General features: G+C 43.1%; 1 protein-coding gene across 3 annotated transcripts in view; it reads right to left on the bottom strand.

Annotated features, from left to right (window-relative positions):
* The window catches only part of SLC17A7 (solute carrier family 17 member 7), a 62,083-nt gene that overhangs the window by 15,340 nt on the left and 23,938 nt on the right, over positions 1-22,805 (bottom strand). For 2 of the 3 annotated variants that reach the window (XM_089481159.1, XM_089481157.1), the window contains exons 2-7: positions 8,564-8,816; positions 6,953-7,071; positions 5,302-5,416; positions 3,939-4,026; positions 1,519-1,605; positions 368-510 (exon numbers count right to left, since the gene is read on the bottom strand). In XM_089481159.1, the coding sequence (XP_089337285.1) occupies positions 368-510; positions 1,519-1,605; positions 3,939-4,026; positions 5,302-5,416; positions 6,953-7,071; positions 8,564-8,816 (805 nt within the window). The remainder of the gene's footprint in view (positions 1-367; positions 511-1,518; positions 1,606-3,938; positions 4,027-5,301; positions 5,417-6,952; positions 7,072-8,563; positions 8,817-22,805) is intronic. The other variant, XM_089481158.1, reaches the window with a different exon arrangement.

Genomic DNA, 22,805 nt, shown 5'->3' with positions numbered 1-22,805 from the left:
GCAATTATAATGTATTTGGCCATACTTGTCTCTATCATGTTGCTGCTTGTCTTCAAAACACTGGTACAGTGTCCCTTTTCATTGACAGGAAAACCCATCAATAAGATTGCAGAGAGATCAAGGCTCGTGTGACAATGTCCTAAAACAGTTTTAAAACTATATACATTAGCATTTTGAGGTAAATCTGTGAGGACCAAAGGCTGTAAGAAACAGCCGTGCTTTTACTTTGCACCTAAAAGAAACCAGCATTTGCACCAATTGGGGCTCCAAGGGGAGGGCATTCCATGACTGGGAAATGTAATTGCAGTTACTTGTAATATGTTACTTTCATATTTTGCACATAACAAATGATAAATGCAAAACTGACCACCAGAGGATTCATGAGACTAGAGCCCTCTCCAATGCTTTCTTCTATGTATTTCCTCTCCTCGTCTGAGATGGTCGGGTGCTGTGCAGGACTCTCATAGGAAACCAGTAACCAGAACATGTACCAGAAGATACCAAAGCTGCCTGCCGAGGGACAGAAGGTCAGGATGACTGGAAGGATCTTTGTTCTGATGCAACAGGATTTGAGACAATGAAAAGAGGCCCAGCAAAGCTTTTTGGTCCTGCCTGCTTTATTCTGGCTCCACACTGTTACTTTAGCTGTTCCCACGTCCAGAAATCGCCCCTTGCAAGAACTTTTCCAAATTAAAATTTGGCCCTGGGTCAAAAAGGCTTGCTCACCTCTGTGATAAACCAGGGGCAGGGAATTTTTGCTCCTCCAGAGCTTTAGGACTGCAATTCCTACAACCACAATCCTACACCCTCCAACAAGTCACATATGAAAACCAGGACACATGTGGCCAAGCAACATCAGAGTATGGTCAAGACAGCAGGAGTTATCAATGAAGAAGAACATCTAAACCAGGAGATATTGCAGCAGTTTACTTTTGCCTAAACCTACTGGGAAGGGCAAGATTCTGCCCCCTCCTTCCCTCCCCCCAGCAAAGTTAATTGAATGCAAACTATTTTTGTACTTGGAACTCAGTTTTCAGCAACTGAAGTTGAAGACAAAGGGGGGAAGTAGGAGAAGAAGCAAGAAACTGGGACATTTTAAAAGTACTGTCTCTGAAAAAGTGGGATTATAGAGCATTAATCAGAACTGCCCCTGCCATATCATGACAGTTGGAGGGGTATGCAATCCCTTGGCCATGCAAGGAGTTGGAAGTCCAAAACATCTGGACAGCCAAATGTTTATGATAAACTAAGATTTCTTTAGTGTTTTTTTGTGGGATTTTGGGGGCTATATGGCCATGTTCTAGAAGAGTTTATTCCTGATGTTTCGCTGGCATCTGGGGCTTGCATCTTCAGAGAATCTTTCTCTGAAGATGCCAACCACAGATGCTGGTGAAACAGGAATAAACTCTTGTAGAACATGGCCATATAGCCCCAAAACCCCACAAAAAATATGGGTGCCGGCCATGAAAGCCTTTGACTTCACATCAGAATTTCTTTGTTGGTCTCTAGTTGACTTACCGTAGACATAGAATACAGAACTCCATCCAGAATATTGGACTAAAATGCCTGCAAGAGGCATGGCTACCACAGCCCCTGCATAGGAGCCTGTAAAGATATATGGAAGAGGTTAGAATTTCTACAGTTTGTAATGCCTCATGACAACCTGTGCCATAACAATAGGGGATGTCTATACTAGCTGTCTGGAATTACCATCTTCTGTTTCACCAATTTGAGAATGAAAAAAGAAAAAACATAGAAGAAAAAAGAAGACAAAATAAAGCAATCCTACCCCATTATGGGGAGTAGGGACTGAAAACCAGGGGCAGTTATGGGGCAATTCATCCATCATTTACCAATATCAGTATGTAAAGAGATCTTATAGCACTTTTAACACTAACTGTGTGAAAGAACTTGTAGCACAAGTTTTTTTTTGTGGGTTTTTCGGGCTATGTGGCCATGTTCTAGATTAGAAGATGGCCACATAGCCATAAAAACCCGCAAATAAATATGGATGCTGGCCATGAAAGCCTTCAACTTCACATTGTAGCACAAGCCTTCATAGAGTAGGTCTACTTTCTCAGATGCATGGAGTGAAGTGTTGCCCAGGAAGGACCTTTATGAAAAATTTGTGGGAATGGTGATGAAGTAACATGTTCAGTTATAACTATGGTCACTGAAGGACAAAGGACAAAGGAAAGATGTTGCTAGGCCAGGGTGGATAGATGCCATATGAATAGTGGTGGGAGTTTAGAAATGTGGTGTATTCATGCTGGGAGCCAAAAAGGAGATATAAATGGCTAAGCATGGCTTTGTGAGGCTCAGGTGTTAAACAGGATAATAATATGTGTAGTGTGTCAGGAATTATTGTTATTTACCAGTAGTGCTGGTCATGCTGAACTGGAAAAAATAAGGGGCCAGAAGTTGCTAGGAGGAAGCTACTAGTTAAAGTTGCACAAGTCCTTGCTAAATAGAACATATTACTTTTGTTCTGTGTGAACATTCTAGGATGTTAGCAATGGAAATGAGTGAGGCTGGATAATAAGGCACTATAGTAAATGCTGTTATAGAAACATAATTTTAATCAAACTTTCATTGCAGAAAAGCAATGCCTTAACAGTGCTAAGGGGCCATAATGTAAAAGCAACTCTAATGGATATTTTGAATAGATTTGATGTACACATCTATGATGCTCAGACTATGAGGCCAATCAGAAGGAACAACTCAAGATGTGAATGTTTTGATCTAGATTTTGGAATAGTTTTTAGGATTCCTAGGCCAGTCTTCTCTAAATCTGGTGACCTCCAGATGCTGGCTGGGAATGCTTGGAGTTCTAGACTGAAACATCTCTAGTCTGGGGAAGGTTGGAGAAGGCTGTGTTAGGCAGAGCTTGGGTCATTATTTTTTATAAGTAATGCATTGGCCATTATTCGTTACATTTTCTAAAGCTAAGCATTTGGTATTGCTGTTATTTTAAGGTCTCATCTGCATTGCAGAAAACATGCATCTGACTGCCATGGCTCAATGCTGTGGAATTCTGAGATTTGTAGTTTGTTCTACAGAGCTTTCTGATAGAGAAGACTAAACATCTCTTAAAACTACAGCTCCCAGAATTCCATAATTCCATAATTTTAAAAGATAGGAAAATGACTAAAATCTCCCCAACTCCAATGGAAATATTTTACATGTAGTACATGAGCTGTACTCATTACACAAAAAGTAATAATGGTCCAAAACACACTGCAGAAATAATCCAGTTTGAGACTGCTTTAACTACCCTGACTCAGTGCTAGGAAATCCTGGGAATTGTAGTTTATTGAGGCACCAACAGTCTTCTATAGAGAAAGCTAAATATTTCACAAATTACAGTTCCCAGAATTCTCTAGCATTGAGCCAGGGCAGTTAAAGTGGTCTCAAACTGGATTATTTCTGCAGTGTGTTTTGGACTAATGTTGCTAGTCATTATGTTGCTTTTGGACAAGTAACAATTTTGTCACTAAGCAAAAGGTAAAAACTGCAGATAATACCATTACTTGCAATGAGTTATTTTCATGCTCCGGTATTAAAGTTATGTTCAAAAATATTTAACATGCCAGACATCAATATTGTCTGCAAGTTCAAAACACCAGAAATGATTGTTTGATCCTCAGACCTGCCCTGACTATGTAAGCAATAAGGTTGGTCACAAAGTTGTTATTATTATGTGCCCTCCACTCAGCTCCAATGTATGTCAATCCTGTCATAGGGGATTTTCTGGTAAGATTTATTCAGTGGAGATTTGCCATTCCTTTCCACTCAGGTGGAGGGAATGTGACTTGTCCAAGGTCACCAAGTGGGTTTCCACGGCTGAGCAGGAATTCAGAGACTGGTCTCCCAGATTGTTTGTTCAACACTCAAACAACTATACCATGCCAACGCTCTACATCACAGGTTAACTTTACCGCAAAAAGCTGTTGTTGCCAGCCGACTGCGTTCCAATGGTGGTGCCCATTTGCTCCAGATCCCATGGCATGCTGGGTAAGTAACCCCCTGGAGTGAAAGGAGAGTAACATAAACACCAGTACTATCTTTCATTTGGAGAATAAAAGTAGTCCCCGAAATGAGCAATTGGTTCTTAAGAGTTTATCACACAGGGGAAATCCCACGCAGAAACGGGATTTAAAAGCTAGAAAAAACCCACTAAAGCAGGTTGATTTTCACACACGTCAATGTTAAACTTGTGTTAACTCAAATGGAAAGTAAACAAAAGCGGCTCCTTTTTGCTTTCGGGATTTTCTGAAAGTAAAAAGGAGCCACTTTTGTCTACTTTCTCTCCACTTTCCATTTGGGTTAACACAAGTTTAACAATGACGTCGTGTGAAAATCAACCCGCTTTTGCATTTTTTCCCTAGTTTAAAGCCCCATTTTTGCACAGGATTTCCCCTGTGTGGTAAACTCCTTAGTCTCAACCCCTTTCGACCTTGGCTGTCTTCTCTAAAATACAGTGGGCCCTTGGTATCTGCTGGGTTTTCATTCCAGGACCTGCCGTGGATACCAAAATCCATGGATGCTCAAGTCTCATTATATACGATGGACTTATAAAGTGGTGTCCCTTATATAAAATGGAAAAATCAAGCTTTGCTTTTTGAATTTTTGGAGGAGAATATTTTCAAGCTATGGATGGTGGAGTCTGTGGATATGGAGGGCCAAGGATGATGAAACAGTGCTGAAGAGAACCAAGCCCAAGACATTTTGTTGCAGGGAATCAACTCCAGGTTTTGGCTAGTTTTGGAGTTTATCACATGTGAGGAATTTCTCTTAATTTCTAATGAAAAGTAAGTGGGGCCAGAACGCATTCACATGAATTCACTAGTTTAGCAAATTTATGTGAATGCGAATTGCATTCGAACTGGCTTCCCATTGCCCGAAAATAGCATGCCATTGCCCGAAATTGTGTGTGATCACCACTCACGCAATAACCTGAAACCCCATGATTGGGTTCAGACTGACTTCCCATTGCCCAAATTTGCAAGTGGTAGTCTATCATGCAATAACATTAAACCCTATGATTGCGTTCGGATTGCCATTGGATTATACAGTACTTCCAATTTCTCTTGTCTGATAAACTCCTTTGAAGGAGTGATCCAAATACTGGAATAGATGTCAGCACCTTGAAATAGTTGTTTTAAAAACCAGGATGGAAACCAAGAGTAGATTCACTGGTCCACACATTTGGGTTGCCTCTGGCTGTCACTGCTGTGGAGAACAAACACTGTAGACACTACAGGCTAGTAAGAATGCATGGAGAGAGTGTACAGGTCTTACCTCTACAAGCCCTTGCAGGATCCGTACAAAGATAACACAGCCAAAGTGGACGCGAGCAGCTGATGGAATAAGCATGTTGAGGGTGGATGTTGCCACAATGGCAAAGCCAAAAACCCTATGGCGGAAAATGAGGATGTTAATAGGATTCTTAAACAACAGTAGTCACAAATTTTATCTTTCACATAATTGTCAGTTATGTCCCCCCCCCCCAAAAAAAAATTCTTCTTTAGTTGTTATCATTTTGGTTTTTGGTTTTCTTTTACAGCAAGGCCTGACCAAGTTTATTTTGGGACTACGATTCCCAAGAACTTCTCAACTGCTAGAAGATTTCTGGAAGCTGTAATCTAAAAAGCTTTTCACCTCTACTAGTAGCTGAGAAACCAAAATGTTGTTGCATCATGGAATGCTACTGTATTCTACTCTGCCAGCCATGCCCAGTTTAACAATATTCCATTCCTCTCCTCCCACTGCTTTTCTGGTCCCCAACCTGCAACAATATGTATAGTTTCTGTGGCCATGAAGCATGTACTCAGTACTCATTGGGATTGGTTAGACATTCTGTCCTGTGCAGGGGATGTTTTCACTGAAGAATTTTGTGTTTTGCAAACATTGCTCTATCATTGCCCTTCCTCAAATCTGAGGGTATCATCCTCTTGTTTCAAGATGGTGCCATTTTGGCAACCTAAGCATTGATTTGTTGTTGCTGGGTGTTTCCAGGTTGTTTTCCACTTATGGTGACCATATGGAAACCCTATCATGGGGTTTTCTTGCCAAAATTTGTTGAGAGGTTTGTCATTGCCTTCCTCTAAGGCTGAGAGAGTGGGACTTGCCTAAGGTTACTCAGTGGGTTTCCATGGCCAAGTTGGGATTCAAACTCTGGTCTTCCAGAGAACTAGTGCACCATTCATCTTTTAAATTCTGTAATGGAGGAAATAATCCCATAATATCACTTTTTAAAAAACAATTCACACCATACAACCTGTACACCCTGCGCATCCTGCCTCAGGTGATAGCCTCAGACACTTTATGGCAGAGGTTGCACCATTGATGGTTAAAGACTCAGGTTCCAGGCTAATGAAAGGTAGTTGTTTTTTACCTAGGATTTTAAAAGCTCTACTGAGTTAGCTGGATCAAAGCTTCTGCATTATCTGATCCAACTTGACCCACCCATCTGCTCTGCAATGAAGGCAGCAAATATATAATATATCTTCACCTGTGTTGTGTGTGTGATGCATGTGCTCAGACTTGTAGTTCAGCAACTTCTAGAATAGGGGTGGGCAAAATGGGGCCGTGGGGCTGCATGTGGCCCTCAGAGGTTGCTTTAATGGCTATTGGGACCTTTCTAGACTCATTGGGACACCATTTTCTGGTCAAAAAGAGTGAAGTCTCAAGGAATGGGAACTCGCTTTTTATATGTACTGATTAACATTTTAAAGTTATCAGATTTTCAAAAGTGGAAGTGGACTTCAAGCTACTTCTGAAAACTTTTGCCTTCATTTTCTTGCCATTTTGGGTAGTTTATGAAGTCCCTCCCCAAAGATCCCACGGGCAGAAAATTGGCCTCTGAAGTTGCCTAAGCAGATCTAGAAGGTAACAAATTCCCTACTTCTCATTCACACACAAAACAAACAACACACTTCTCAGCCTTTACCTATTAGCAGCAAATTTCTGTGCTATGAAGCCCCCTGGAATCTGGGTGACGATGTAACCCCAGAAGAACGACCCATGGATCATGCCCACCGTCTCTGGATCCCAGTTGAACTCGGCTCTCTGAAGCATGGAGGAGAACAGACAGTTGGTTTGGATTGTTTTTAATTATAATTAAAAACCACAGTACATAAGTACTTGTTTATCCAGTTGTATTGGGAGGGACAAAGGTTCCCAACCTTTGTTATTTGCCAAGGGGCTTAACAGCCCTCAGTTCAACAGGCACATCATGCAAATCACTTTCACTCGCAAGTGCGCTGAACCTGTCATTCAGCCGCTTGGGAATTGCGAGTGAAATTGATAGTTGAAATCACTTTCACATGAAAGCTTTCAGCCATCATTTCCAGTCTTTTGTAATAACAGAAGAACGCATTATTACAATAATGGCTGAAAGCACTTTTCAGCCTGCTTTCATGTGAAAATGATTTGTGCCATCATTTTCACTTGGATCATGGACGGGATAAAGACAGGGGAGCAATCCCATCCCTATCCCGTCCTCATGTGAAATCTCCACTGTGTCCCAGAGCTATGAGAACAGAGGTGGGTACTGGGTAGCTCTCTCAGATATTATTGAAGTACAACTCTCAGCAGCCCTAACCAGCATAGGCAATAGTGAAGAATGCTGGGAGTTGTAGTCCAACAAGTTTGTAGGGTTGCATGATTCCCATCCCTGCATTAGAACAAGAGTAGAGAAAGTCTTTCAACCCAAGGTCCAAATTCATTTCACTGGGTTAGTGGGAGAAGGAATCCACCCAAAGTGGATTTCACCCACCCACCATTCAAAACAGGCAGAGAAGACAACTGACATAATCAAAGAAAATGGTTCTTGAGCAGCTGCCATCTTGCCTGCGCCCAGAGCAGAGCTCCGTTTGCCTCTTTTTTTGTCATTATTCCACCTCTTTTTCTCCTTGTGGGGATTTTTCCTCTCTTCTTCTCTCCCTTATCCCTTTACTCCAGTGGTACTCAGACTTTTTACTTTTGGGACACCCTTTTATACTTACATGAAGATTTGCATCCTCCGCCCTCATTATAGTATATGAATAAAATTATTTTATGTAGTGTACATATTTCATTCCTTATAAAATGTTAAAATATTAGCATACATAGATGTGTGAATGAAAATACGCACACAAAATAAAACAATTGTTCAAATTAGAACAGTTTTATTTATGTAAATTCAATATTTAACTCAATGCATGTGTACATTTTACACATAAGAAATTTGAAAGGAGGAGGAAGGAGCAGGGTCTCCAAATCTCTTGCCTTCCTTGAGCAACTCTCACCACCGCATCAGGGGTTCTGCCCCACCATTTGAGAACCACTGCCTTTACTCTTATCATTTTGAAAAAAAGGTTTCTCTTTCTTTCTGTCTTTTTTCTGATCTGATGGTTTTGGTGGAGGATGCTGTCTCCTCTAAGAAGACTAAAAAGTCTTCCTACTCTTCTTCTGACTACACAAAATGATCAGAGCTTGAAAGTCTCTCTGCCATGGAATAGACTGGACTGCTTGAGAGGGGGGAAAATATCAAAGCCAGCACCCCTGTTAGATGCCTCACCTTCACAATGACTTTGTCCCCTTCGTAGACGGTGTTGTTGTTGACCATGCTGACAATGGCCACACCCAGGTTGCACCGGATGCCAAAGCTGATGCAGAAGCCTAGGCCACAGAGGATAGCAATGATATATCGGCGAGGAAGGCCAAAGCAGGTGCAGTCGACAACTGGCTGGTGCTTCTCTGTGACCTCAACAGCCCGGCCCTCTTCCGTCAGCTCAATGGTTTCCCCTCCTGGCTGCTTCCTTTCGAGGATCCTGGCAACCAAGATAGTAAACAGAGCCAGGATGAGAAGAATGGGTCAGAGGGGCTAAGGTTGACACTTGCCCAGAAACAATTGTCCAGTCCTGATTCCAGGGATGATCAGAACCCCCCCCCCCCCCAACACACACCCACTGAGTTCCTACGTTGTTTGACTCTGAGCCCTGAAAAGTTACTTTTGTAAAATACTAAAACAAAATGCTTGGCAATCTTTGCAACCATCATGGCTAGGCCACATAACAGTAATGAAAATGTCACTCCTCCCAAAATTTACATATTTGTTTCAGTTGCTTACAGCACCAATTCCAGATGGTGCTCAAACCCTGACCAAACTTCATTATGAACTTTTTGTATAAAGGAAAAAGATTTTGCAAAACCAGTCCTATTTAAGAGCCAAGATACAGGGGCTTGAGTATTCCTGTATTTAATATTCATTTTGGAGCTTTTCAAATAAGGCACATATGAAAGCCATATATGCCTATGAGTACTGCATTTCTAGAATGTAGTACAGTATTGGCAGAAATCAATACATTTACATCACAAACAATTTCTTTATCGGCAGAGTTGGGATTACTATCTCTTTTTAATAACGTCAATGAATATCTGTCCCATAAAGAACTGATCCTGTATTGATGTTTGGCAGCATGCTTAGAGAAGTGGAGAGGTTTAAAAGCCTTGTTACTTTCTTGTAATCTGAAATATCATGCTGATGGATAAATTAACTGAAAAAGTGAGGGCATATAAAGATAACCAAAACCCTTCTAAATTCAATGAGACTTGGTACAAGTATATTTGTTATGCAAATGAAAATGCCAGTCTTCTCATTTCCCCTTCCACACATGTTGATTTTTGGAAAAATACTGTTATAATTGTTGTGTCATCTAGAGATTTCTTACATGGATAGACAGTAAACATCAACTCAGTGGACCTCATTGAACTGGATCTGAGATGACTACCAAGAAGGCTTACTCTTGAGTCCTCACCAACCGTACCTGTGGGAGTGGTGGAACTGCGAGAAAGCCCTTCTCTGCAGATCTTTACAGATACCCTGGCTTATAAAAGGAGATTTGGGCGAGTTACAAACCACCGGGTTGTAGCGCTCTCCCTCCGCCGCCGCTTGCAGCGTCGGGGAGCCGCAGCCTTTAAACGGCGTGGCTCCCGGACGCTGCAGAGAAGGAGCGCGATCTCAGGCCCTGGAAGAGGCGCTGCGAGTGCCAAAGGGCGCACTTGTGGCGTCACTTCCAGGGTGCCATGTGCGGACGCAGAGCGTCCGTTACGTCAAAATGGCAGTGCCCGTATGAACAGGGCGCCGCCATTTTGTACGGACTGAGTCCATGATAAGGCAAGGGGCGTCTAGAAGAGACACTCCTTTTCCAAATGGCGGTTTGTAACCCGCCAGAGTCTTTCAGATAGTTTGGGCCCAAGCCTTTTCGGGTTTTAAAGGTAAAAAACAGCACTTTAGCAATAGCAATAGCATTTATATTTCTATACTGCTTCATAGTGAACTCAGCAGTCTCTAAGTGATTTACAATCTGTAAGTCAACTGCCCCCAACAAGCTGAGTACTCATTTTACCGACCTATGAAAAGATGGAGGGCTGAGTCAACCTGGAGCCTGGGAATCAAACTAACAATGGTATGGTTGCAGTACTAGCATTTAACCACTGTGCCATCAGGGCTCCCTTTGAATTCTGCCTGGATAAGTGCCAATGCAGCTGTTTCAACAAGGGGGTACCCAGCCCTTGTCAGTAGCCTGGCTGCAGCAGCGGTATCATTAGGAGGGTGCAGGGGATGCAGACCACACCTAGGGACAGCTCAAGGGAGGCGACACTTCAAGGGAAGTGACACCTGGTGGAGTGGTTACTTAACATCCATCCCAAGAACCCCCGGCTGCCACCCTCCATCAACTAGGGCAGCTCTGCTCTTTGCCCACTGTGTTTTCTGATTGGGGTGGGGTGCTGCTGCCACCTATCATCTCCTTCTAGGTTTGGGGTGATGGCTGGCTGGGAAAAGAAGGTGTTGTCATCATCATCAGCAACAGTGATGCCAAGACTCTTCCCCTTCCTGACACTATTGCCTCCCTTTCCTACCTGGCCAGCACGCTGTCAGACCCAGAAGGAGTATCAGCAGCAGGAGGATGGCAGGGGCACCTTAATTGGCAGAGGGAGGTGGCTGTGTGTGTGTGCCAGGCAGCATTGGTAGGATGGGGAGAGTGGCAAGGTAGTTAGGCGAGTCAGGGTGGACAGTGAGAGCCCCTTCCTTCCCGCTGCTGCTTTTCCTTCTGTTGCCCCCCTCCTGTTTGCTCCCCATTTTGTCTCCCCTGGGGTGCCTGCCTACCTGGGGGGTGACAACATGAGCTATTGCAGTGAGGTGACACCAACCGTAGTGATGCCACTGGGACCCACTGAAGTTTTTCTAAAAGATTTTCATTGTTGGTTGTGTGAATATCTGATATGAACAGACCTGGGATAAACCTGGATAAATCTCTGTGTGCCTTGAACGTGTTTCAAATACACGTACTTCATTGACTCCATCTTTATTCGCAATGCTGACACGTGTGAGCAACAAAACTTACAGAGATGAATATAGATGTGGTTCAGATTTTAAAAATACAGTTGTCCCTCCACATTTGCCGCTTTGATTTTCATGGATTTTATTAATATTTTCTCTCTAGGTCCTCCAGTGCAACTCTGTAGTCAACTTTAACCAAAAGTCGCACTGAAGGACCCTAGAGATTCCTAGAGAGAACACTCCACTAGGCCTTTGTAGCTCCTCCAGCACAATTCTATGGTCAGTGTCTGGAAAACATTGACCACAGAGTTGCACTGGAGGACCTAGAGATTCCTAGAGAAGTGTTCCCTCAGGTAAAAACATAAGTGCTTTTGTTATTTGCAGTTTTTCTACATTCACTGGGGTCCTGTGCCCCTAACCCCAGAAAGGTGGAGGGACGAGTGTAGTGTGAACAACAAAACTGGAATGTGTGAGGTTATTTGCATAGCTGTGCAAAAAAAAAAAAAGTCTGAACCTCCTCCAAGAGCAGAAGTCAAGAGAAAAAATGCTTTGCGCTCTACCCCTTCTATTAGCAGAGTCAGATGTCTTTAGATGGCATCTTTTGAATCAAGAGTATCAAAAATGGGCTGTATGACTTGGTGGGCAGATTGGGTGGGGGAGAAGGCTTTTTTTCCCTCTCCGTCACTTCAAGGGACAGTGTAATTAGGCTCTGTGTAGATGCAAAGAAACAGGCCTTAGTGACCTGAGGTTGGGGGGCTGTGGGGGGTAAAGGAAGAGCGCCTAGAAGGGTTTGGAGCACCCCCAAGTCCTCATCCATCACCGCCCCCTTCTTGCTCTTACACACCATCTTGTCAGGCTGGTGGGGAGGCGGCAGGTGCCCACGCAGAAGCTGCTCCCATCAGAGCTGGCACAGATGGGCTGTGAGCAAAATGTCGGCAACGGGCCTAAGAACTTCTTTTTCTCCTCTTCTCTCTCTCTTAGCAACAGAGGCAAAGGGCTGTCTTCCAGAGACCCCCTTTGGTATTCCTCCCATCCATACAGACTTCTCTCTCATTTTCTAAGGTTCCTACCTAGGGTTGCCATAAGTCAGGACCTCCAAACCGGGACAAATGTAGGACAAATGTAGGACAAATTTTTAAAATGTAGGACGAATTTTTTTACACGGAGGACACGCAAGAAATTTGATGATTTTTTAAAAAATGTTAATATAAATGCATGTTTCTTAGGCATGATCAAAATGGAGGACATTTTGCCATTACTCCTAGACAGATGGCAGCAAAGCCAGCAATGGACTTCCCTTTCTGGCTAAGCCACCCCCCTCCATTCCAAAACACACATGAAGCACATTTGGGCATTTCAATGGGTCCTCATAAGTTGGAAAGGAGCTGAAGGTACACAACAACAACAACAACAACAACAGAGGAGGAAGAAGGGGGAGGAGAAAAATGAATGAGAACCAAAAGAAGAAAAGGAGGAGAAAGAAGAAAAGTAAGAAAAAGATAAAAATAGGAGGAGGGGAAGAAAAAGAGGAGGAAGAGGGGAAGAGGAGGAGGGAAAGGGGAAGAACAAGAGGAAGGGGGAAGAAGAAGAGGAAGAAGAAGAGGAGGAGGAAGAAGAGGAGGAAGGAGGAGGAAGAGGGGAAGAAGAAGAGGGGAGGAGGAGGAAGAAGAGGAGGGAAGGAGGAAAAGGAGGAGGAGGAAGAGGGGAAGAAGAAGAGGAGGAGGAGGGGAAGAAGAGGAGTAGGAAGAGGAGGGAAGATGGAGGAAAAGAAGAAGAAGAGCCCTCCACAACTGCCATCTGATGGCCTGAGAGGGAGTTCGCCAGGCAAGTCCAGCTCCATCAGGACTAGCCTGGAAGAAGGAAGAGCCCTCCCTCCAATCCATCTGCCTTGGTCCAGGCCCTAGGGAGAGAAGAACCACTGGACCTCATCCCCTTTCCCTCCATCATTCCCTTCTCCTTTTGTTTCGTGTCTTTTAGATTGTAAGCCTGAGGGCAGGGAACTGTCTCATTAAAAATAATATTGTAAGCCGCCCTGAGAGCCATTAGGGCTGAAGGGAGGGATATAAATACCTAAATAAATAAATAAATAAAGGAGGCAAAACCAGCAGCAGAGAGTCCAAAAAGGCTGGCCAAAGACAGTCCTACTATTGTTATTGTATAATAAAAATGGTTGTGTTAAATAGTAATTTCTGTGTTCATGCACTTTGCTGTGTTTTTCCTTCAAACCTTCTGACTTCCCAATTTCTCACCTGCTTTTAATAATGTACCAGTTTCTCTTTCTTTTTTGCCCTTTGTCCTCAGCTTCTTTCCATGGCAAATTATCCCAATTATCCCAGTTAATCCTTTCCCTTCCCACTTTCTGGAATTATCTGTATTCCTGAAAGGCCAAAGAGGGTTGGTTTATATGCCCCTTAGTAGTAATTTCCAGTTCTAGGATCCTCCTATGTATTCCTGCACAGCCGAAGAAGGTTGGTCTATATGACCCTTAGTAGTAACTTCCAGCTCTAGGATCCTTTGTATTCCTGCACAGCTGAAGAGGGTAGGCCTATTTGACCCTTAGTAGTAACTTCCACCTCTAGAATCCTATGTATTCCTGCACGGCCGAAGAGGGTTGGTCTATATGACCCTTAGTAGTAACTTCCAGGCCGCACCCTACGTCCCTTTCTTCTGATATCAGGGTGGGGATTAATATTAGTAGAGGTGTGTGTGTGTGTGTGTATTGTGTACCTTCAAAGTCCTGTCCAACTTATGGCAACCCCAAAAATTGGTTCAGAGGAGGTTTGCCATTGCCTTCCCATGAGGCTGAGAGCATGTGACTTGAATGCTACCCAGCGGGTTCATGGCCGAGAAGGGAATCGAACACAGGTCTCCAGAGTCTTAGTCCAGCACTCAAACCACTACATCATGCTGGCTCTCTATATTAGTACTGTGGGTAAGTACAGTTAGGTCTTCATATCCATTGATTCTTTATCCACAGATCCAAGCATCAACGGCTTGCAAATATTAATATATATATTACATACACACAGAGAGAGAGAGAGAGAGAGAACCTTGATTTTGCAATTTTATATAAGGGACTTAAACATCCATGGATTTTGATATCCATAGGGGTCCTGGAACCAAACCCCAGCAGATACCAAGGGCCCAATGTATTCTTCCCTACTAGAGACTGCAGAATGATACCTACATTATGCTGTTTTGACTGAGGAAGGGCTCTCCCTGCTGGTTGGGCCTTTTACACCACTCTTTCTCAGACTAGAGCATCTCTCACACATATACACACCTGGATCTTGTCCTGACTTTCGATATGATCCCTTTAGAGCTGACGTCAGCTCAAGGCAACGGAGCCGGCAGCTTAGGAGGGGACGGTTTTAAATATCCCTGGCTAAGCTGCTAGTTGCCAGCAGGTTTGCGGTGACCTTGGGCAAAGCCATAAGCTCCTCAGACTCCGATTCCTCACTCGTCTTCACCTTCACGCCACCAAATCCAGGCACCATTCACTGGGCAGAGCAAAAGGAACCCCAGAGATGGAGCACTATAATCAAGGTGTGTCCAGGGAATCCCTAGGTTAATGTGGTGAGCAATATATCTGAACCCTCCCAAGGGGGCTTGTTCCTGAGTAAGCATTCATTAGATTGCAGCAAAATACCTTTACACGACACAGTGGGGTAACACTCCAAAGGTTGGGCTGCAATTCGCATCAGCCCATAGTCAGCATGGCCCACAGAGCAAACTGTTGGGAGCTGCACTTAAGATGCATCTGGAGCCTCCTATGCTGCCCACCCCTGCTATGCAGCTCCCAACTGGTAGCTTTCCAGATGTGCTGGACTATAATCCCCATAATTCCACAGCTGGGAGGGAGATTTTCCCAGCAAGAATATACCATTGTGAATGTAATCCCTCTTGTATTTGGGGGTGCCATGGTCTTGAATTGGTTACTAAGGACTTTATCACACGGGGACAATTGTAAGTATAAACGGTGATTATCCCATGGAAATTGCACATTCGCTATTAAGATTTTCACATGACGTCACACATAAAGTGCCATTATTCTGGGAATATCCCATAAAAACCACGCAATAACAATAAAGCTTTTCACACAACGTCACTATGAAAAGCGATTAAAATCCCGTCAACGATTGCTGTTTATTGCCTGGTTATCCCAGAGATAATGGCTCTCTTATCACACTATGTGTGAAAATGTCAATCACATTTTAATTGCGATCCTGTAATTTTCACAGGATGATCACTGTTTAAACTACCAATTTCCTCGCATGTGATAAAGTCCTAAGATCCATTAGCTTTCCGAAAGACCTGTGAGTGGCAGAGAGGAAAACTGCTTAGAATTAGTTTGCAGAATTGGATCAAGACAACTGCTGGCCTTTTTGGTCTCACTTTAGGGATCAGGGCTATGAGAGTCATGATGAGTAACTGGACATCAATATTTGCCACTACACCACAAAGTGCATGTGTCAATTGCATGAACAAGCCCCTCCTCACAATTCATCCAAGATGCACTCTCCTAAATATTCTTTATAGACATTTCATCATCAGAACTGATCCGTGTCTCTTACAATGCGCAGGTTTGACCTTTGTCTGCAATACTGGAATGTAAAGAAACAATCCTAAGTACTGTAGAACTTGGAACATTATTTTTAAAAGGAACTAGTTACTTAGTCATTGCTCTGCTCATCCAAATTGTTATAAATTCTTATTTTTCTTGCAATCTGGAAAAGTAACTCACAGGTTACCACTAATGTTACTATTATCACACAGCAAAACGCCACTAATGCCACTGGGTGACTACAACCCCTCTCTGAGCCGCACTTAGCCCACCAATTTTGTAAAGACAGAAGCTCCCCGTCCTTGAAAATTGGCAGGCTAAGCACAGCTCAGAGACGGGTTGTAGTCACCCAGTGTCATTGGTGGCGTTTTGCTGTGCGATAACACCCATTTTCAGCTGTTCCAGCCAGTTCTCAGCCCATAGCCGGATCAGACAAAAAATGAAGTGTGATAATCTCTATAGAATCATAGGGTTGGAAGAGACCACAGGGACCATAATTCCAGTCCAACCCACTGCCATTCAGGAATACACAATCAAAGCATCTCCAACAGATGGCCATCCAGCCTCTGTTTAAAAACCTCCAAAGAAGGAGACTCCACCATCCTCAAAGGGAGTGTGTTCCACTGTCGAACAGCGCTTACTGTCAGGAAGTTCTTCTTAATGTTAAGGCAGAATCTCTTTTCCTATAGTTTGAATCCATTTCTCTGGGTCCTATTTTTGGGAGCAGCAGAAACCCCCATCCTCAATATGGCATCCCTTCAAATATTTAAACAGACCTATCATAACACCTCTTAGATTTCTCTTCCCTAGGCTAAATATAGCCAGCTCCCTATTTTACTCCTCATTAGGCATGGATTCTGGACCTTTCACCATTTTGGTTGCCCTCCTTTGGACACACTCCAGCTTCTCAACATCCTTTTTGAACTGTGGTGCCCAGAACTGGACACAGTATTCCAGGTGAGGCCTGACTAAAGCAGAATAGAGTGACACTATTATTTCCCTTGACCCTGAACATTTTGTCAGATAGCCTAAGAAAATATGGCCAGACAGCAATTGGCATCAAAAGCGTTGGGTTGCACCAGGCCATCTGCCCAGGTTGCTGGCTTTCACCTCCACCGGCCTCCACCTCCACCTCTGCCCACTGACCTCCTGCAGCAAGACTGCTGTCTGCACACTGCAAATAGCCGTGCTGGAACAGCAGTTTTACACTCGTCACCTAGAGGATCAGCTGGTCAGCAGAGGAGAGTGTTTTGAGTCTGCAGCCAGCCTGCAGCCTGTGGACTGGATTCTGCATCTTTGGTTGCCAGACAATGTGATAAGTTCTTCTAAATTTCTTTAAAAATCTCTACAAGCTCAACTTTCTACCTAAGAAAGGAGCTTGCGACTTCCCAAAGGATTGTTGTAACCTGGATCTCAAGAGAAGCATCTTTTTTGTCTTGCTAATGAAACTTAATTCCCCCCACCCAAACTACCCACATGGCCAGTAGGAGGAGGGGCCAGCTTGCATTAATAACCTTTATCTTTAAAATGCAGACTTCTGATGAACTTCATAATTTTTCCCCTCCTGTATAATTTTTAACATCTTTGCTTAATGAAGGAGCTAGCTGAGCTTTGAAAGCTTGCAACATTTATTTTGTGAATTTTGGTTGGCCAATAAGGTTATCACTGTTTTGTGGATTTGGGATGTTATTGTATTTTGATATATGGTCTACCCCAAATATGTTTTCAACATTCCAGAAGTTCTTAAAACTCACAATCACTCATCAAATGCTTTATTCAGATTTTTTGGGGTGGGAAACATTTACTTTTGATTTACAAACACAAATCAAATGTTCTACATACCTAAAGAATATACTGCATGTGTCAAAACCACTACCTCTTTTTGGGATGGCAGTATTTTGCTTCCAAACAGGTTGGCCTCAATCACTTCTGTTTGCTATTACTGACAACAAGAACCGGTAAACTCGGCAGATCTAGGTGTCAGACTCCCACAACAGCCTGATAAGGGATGCTCCTTTGCTTCCACTGAAATTGTTACTACAGCAGTGACAAAATCTAAACTTTCCCCCCTTTGAAATTTAAAGAAGAGTTTATGCAGTCCATCCCCCTTGTTTGCACAACTAAATGTGCTCCCATACCTTCCAACGCTTTGTAGTTGAAAACTGGGACACATCTGGCCAAGCAACATCAGAATGGGATCAAAGTGGCAAAAGTTACTACTTTTGTTACTTCAATTGCTGCAAAGAGTTCAAAGTATAATTAAACCAATGGGGGGGGGGGGAGGAGAGGGGGTGTTACCCTTCCCAGTAGGCTCAGACAAAAGCAAACTGCTGCAGCTCCTATTAACTTGTATAGTTTAATGAGCTTATCGCTTGGCTGCAGCAGGGATGTGGGATGGAGGCAGGGATTATTGCACAATAAATTGTCACTGAATTGCCTGCCACCATCAGTCCAGGTCCCAGCCGGGTCCAAGCTATGCTCCGCCAGCACTTTATAAAAGTCAGAAAGTTTTCCAACTTGCTGACCCTAATAAACAAATAAATAAAAATTGCTGGCAGAGTACAGCTTGGACCTGGGCTGGTGGCGACCGATGATTCGGTGGCGATTTAGTGTGTGATGAAGACAGGAGGAAGGAACATCAACAATCTTATTTATATATTTATTTATTTATGGCTGTTGTCAGAAGAAATCAGAAGAAGACAGGGAATGGGAAAGGCAGCTAGATTAAATGCTAAAGAGTAAAGATATACAAATGACCACCAAAGTTAAAATTGTCCAAGTCACTGTATTCCCCACCACCAAGTATGGATGTGAGAGCAGGACAGTGAAGAAAGTGGATGCAATTCATTTGAGATGTGGCGGTGGAGAAGAGTGCCAAGGACACCATGGATGTCCAAAAAGACAAACAAGTGGGTCCTTGAACAGATCAAGCCTGAACTATCCCTGGAATCCAAGATGATCAGACTGAGGCAGGAAACATTGACATAACCTTCGCTGATGTAATCTTTGGTGATGTACATCAATAGGGTTGAGGGCCAATGTGGTGTAGTGGTTTGAACATTGGACTACAACTCTGCGAGACCAGGGTTCGAATCCCCACTTAAGCATAAAAATCGATTGGGTAACCTTGGATAAGTCACAATCTGTCAGCTTCAGAGGATGGCAATGGCAAACTCTCTCTGAAGAAAGTTGCCAAGAAAACCTTAGGGTCACCGTAAGTCAAAAATGACTTGGAGGAACACAACAACAACAACAACAACAACAACAGGATTATGTCTTCTACAAGGTCACAACTGATCTTTCACTGTGCATAGTTATCTTATCAGTGGTATTTTTGTCCTCTTTCCACCCTTTCACCATGTTAACAGAACAGGTGCCAATACTGGCACCTTTCCAGTTCTCACGCACAAAAGATCCAAAATAGAAGGTGGGGTTGCAAAATAAGGAACACACACCTTCCTTCTCTCCACCTGCTTCCTCCTCAGCAGTGCAAGGCCACCTGCTGAACACTTTTTGTTCCTTCTCCTTATGGAACAGTGCTTGAAGACATTTTATTTATCAGCCTAAGTGAGACACAAGAGGCAAATGATGCAATGCCATCACAGCATGTGTGTGTGTGTTATTTTGCTAACATCGGATAACAAGGCAGCCAGGAACATATGGAGGTAGCTTTAAAGCTCAGCAGTTCTGTACGGCGGCCAAGGCCTCTATCCCCTCTTTCTCCCTCCTCTTTTGTCACCTTCTTCATCAAATATGCAGCAAGAAACCCAAGAATAACACGCACATATATATGCATGCAAGCACGCACAGTTACCCCACTTCCAAGAAGCATTTTCATAAGCTGCCACTGGCACACACACGCACATCCCTTGAAACTGTTGCTCAGTGCAAACTGTTGCTCAGTGTTATGTGAGTGTGTGTATTTGGGGACAAGATAGTGCAGAACAGAAGCAAATCCACCATGCATGCCTGTGCAAGAACCAGAAGCGCAGCAGGTTTAGGCTAGCCACATCTTAGAGCTTGGCCCTGGATCTCCAGTTTTCATAGGTGCAATGTCTCCAGTTTTGAAGTGGTCAGCTTTAGGCAAGGGCTATGTGAAATCTCCAGCTTAGCTAGGAGAGCAGCAGCTTGCTATAATTTACAAGGCTTAATTGATTTGTTGCTGCAACTTCCAAAGGCTCTACTGGAGTCCATGTGTTTATTTAGTTATCGTTCTTCTTCCCACTCATCTGTTGTAGCACCAGGATTCACCCTCCATTCTGCTTTCTGACATCTTCTGGCTACTGGTGGGACTGGTGGGTTAGATTAAATGTTCCTTATCCCATATCCCTAGGTAGGTGAGGGGAGACTTATATGTGCCTTGATCTGGGAACAGTTCCTTTAGCTAAGATTTCTGTTTGAATTTCTTAATGCTCACAATACTTAATGACATCACCAGGGGCCATCCCTAGGTTTTAGGTTTTGTCCTAGAAACCTCAAGGTCTGGGACTAGCCTCAATTGACAACCCTAAGGAGGCTAGATTTGGGGCTTGAAGGGTTGATGATGCTCCAGGACTGTTCAACTAGCAGGGATATGGATGTCCCCTGTCACCTACCTTAGGTTATCTTGTCCTCCCTGATCTTAGCTGCAGTTTTCACCACTGTTATGAGCTATCCCATAATTGCAAGTATTTGCAGGATGACTTAGCCTTGAGTGGACAAATACAATCCTTTGGCTTTATCAAAGACCTATACCTAGTCAAGAAGAAAAGGAGGAGGACTGGTTTGTTGATGCGGCTTTACACAGCTGCCAGAATTTTTCAGACTCCTTGGTATCATGGATTATGAGTTACTGACTGCATTCCTGAATTTACCACTTACTTCACTGGCAGGAAACCAGGAGCAGCGTGGATGTAGTTGCATGACATTGTGCAGCCCTAGATCTGAATAATCAGAGAATACAGACAGAAAATATATGCTTATAAGGTCCTTTTGCTGTGCTCTTGATAGCAAAAGGAGCAAGGTTATGGGGAAAATAGACAACCCAATGTCTCCTAACAAGGGCAGAAAGTAGAGAGGTGGTACAAAAATTGGCAACCTAATCAATGTCTTCTTTGCTAAAATACACACAAAATATGCAAAATTCTTCAGCAAGAAAAATGAAATTGAGCTATTTTGTCAGTCAGTTATTTATTTTTTGCATAATTTATTCTTCTTTTGCTAGTCACGGAGATGGAATATATTTATAATTGTACTCATGAGGATTAGTAACACAAAGAGAAAGCTGATAAACTTAGGAAGTTTAATGTGTAGTTTGTGGAGATATATGAAAAATTGTGTTAAATATATATTTTAAAAGACTATCTTTCTGTGGGTTCACACTTCAACACACACATTTCCAAACATCTTCAGTCATATGTATCTGAAGTCTGAATAATTAATATGAGTTGGAAGGGATCCCAAGGGCCATTCAGTGTAAGCCCCTGCCATGCAGGAATATACAGCTAATGCACTCAAGAGCAATGACCATCCAACCTTTATTTAAACACCTCAAATGAGGGAGAGACCATCACACCCCAAGGCATTCCATTCCTGTTGAATAGCTCTTACCACCAAGAGCTCCTACACTTTGGAGCAGAAGAAAACAAGCTTGTTCAATTTCCTCCCAATTTTCTCTTCTCCAAGCTAAATATACCCAGTGCCCTAAGTCATTCTGCATAAAGCTTGGTTTCCAGACCTTTTACTATCTTGGTGGCCTTCCCAGTAGGCTCAGGCCTCTCTTTGTTTGTCATTTCTTCCTTATTAATAACCTTTGCCATTTTGATGTTGTTTGGCCCTATGTTTTAATTTATGAAATGTTGGAGAGTATGAGATTCATCAGCTAGGGATGATATTTTGGAGATGAGAAGACATCAAGAGTGCAAGACGAGATGGAGGCAAACATGTAAATTTGAAAATGGTTGTCCTTTTTGCCTAGTAGTTCTTCTATACATATAATAACTGTGTCGAAAGTAAACAAAAAACAGGTGTAGCTTACTACAGTACTTTTCTAAGCTGACAGGAAACTGCACCGGCAGAATTTCTGCCAGATATTTCGTTCTTGGCTTTAAATACCTTAAAGGCACCAGATCCCATCTCATCGTAGAAGCTAAAGGTCAGCTCTAAGTAGTGGTTAGTACTCAGTACTTAGATGGGAGACCACCAATGACTATTATAAGCTATATTTCAGAAGAAGTAACTGGCAAAATCCCCTCTATTTCTTGCCTAAAAAAACACTGTGAAATCCATGAAGTCACTATAAGTCAATAGGTAACTTGAAGAAACACACACACACACACACACAGAGTTTTTAATGTTCTAACTTCTGGTCTGTATTTTCCTTCAGTTCTGTAGTTCACTACTTCTCAACCTGTGGTACACTTTGCTGCATTCTACAGTCAGTCCTCTGTATCCTTGGAATCTTCACCCACAGATTCTTTATCCATAGATTCAAGCATCTATAGCTTGAAATATTAAAATATATAAAGTCGCCCTCTCCATTTTCACAGGGGATCTATTCCAAACCCACCCTAGCATGCAAACGAAAGCCGCCAATATTCAAGCCCCATTGGCTTGAATGGCATCGCGTGCCCCATTTGTTACCCCTCCATTTGCCACTCACGCATAAGGAAGGGATGCAGATCCCAAGTCCACAAAAACAGAAGGGCAACTCTGTGTGTGTGTGTGTGTGTGTGTATTCCAAAAAGCATATCTTAATTTTGCCATTTTATATGAGGGGCACCATTTTACTATGCCATTGTATTTGATGGGATTTGAGCAGCCATGGATTTTGGTATCCATGGGGGGGGGGGTCCTGGAACCAAACCCCAGTGGACACTGAGGGTTCACTGTATTCTTCCTGGCATTAGGACATACATAATGGTCCCACTGCTG

This window comes from Sceloporus occidentalis, unplaced genomic scaffold (assembly GCF_023333645.1).
Source record: "Sceloporus occidentalis isolate IW3139 unplaced genomic scaffold, rSceOcc1.0.p SCAF_14, whole genome shotgun sequence".
NCBI classification, from domain to species: Eukaryota; Metazoa; Chordata; class Lepidosauria; order Squamata; family Phrynosomatidae; genus Sceloporus; species Sceloporus occidentalis.
This window is presented reverse-complemented; position numbering and strand designations above follow the sequence as displayed.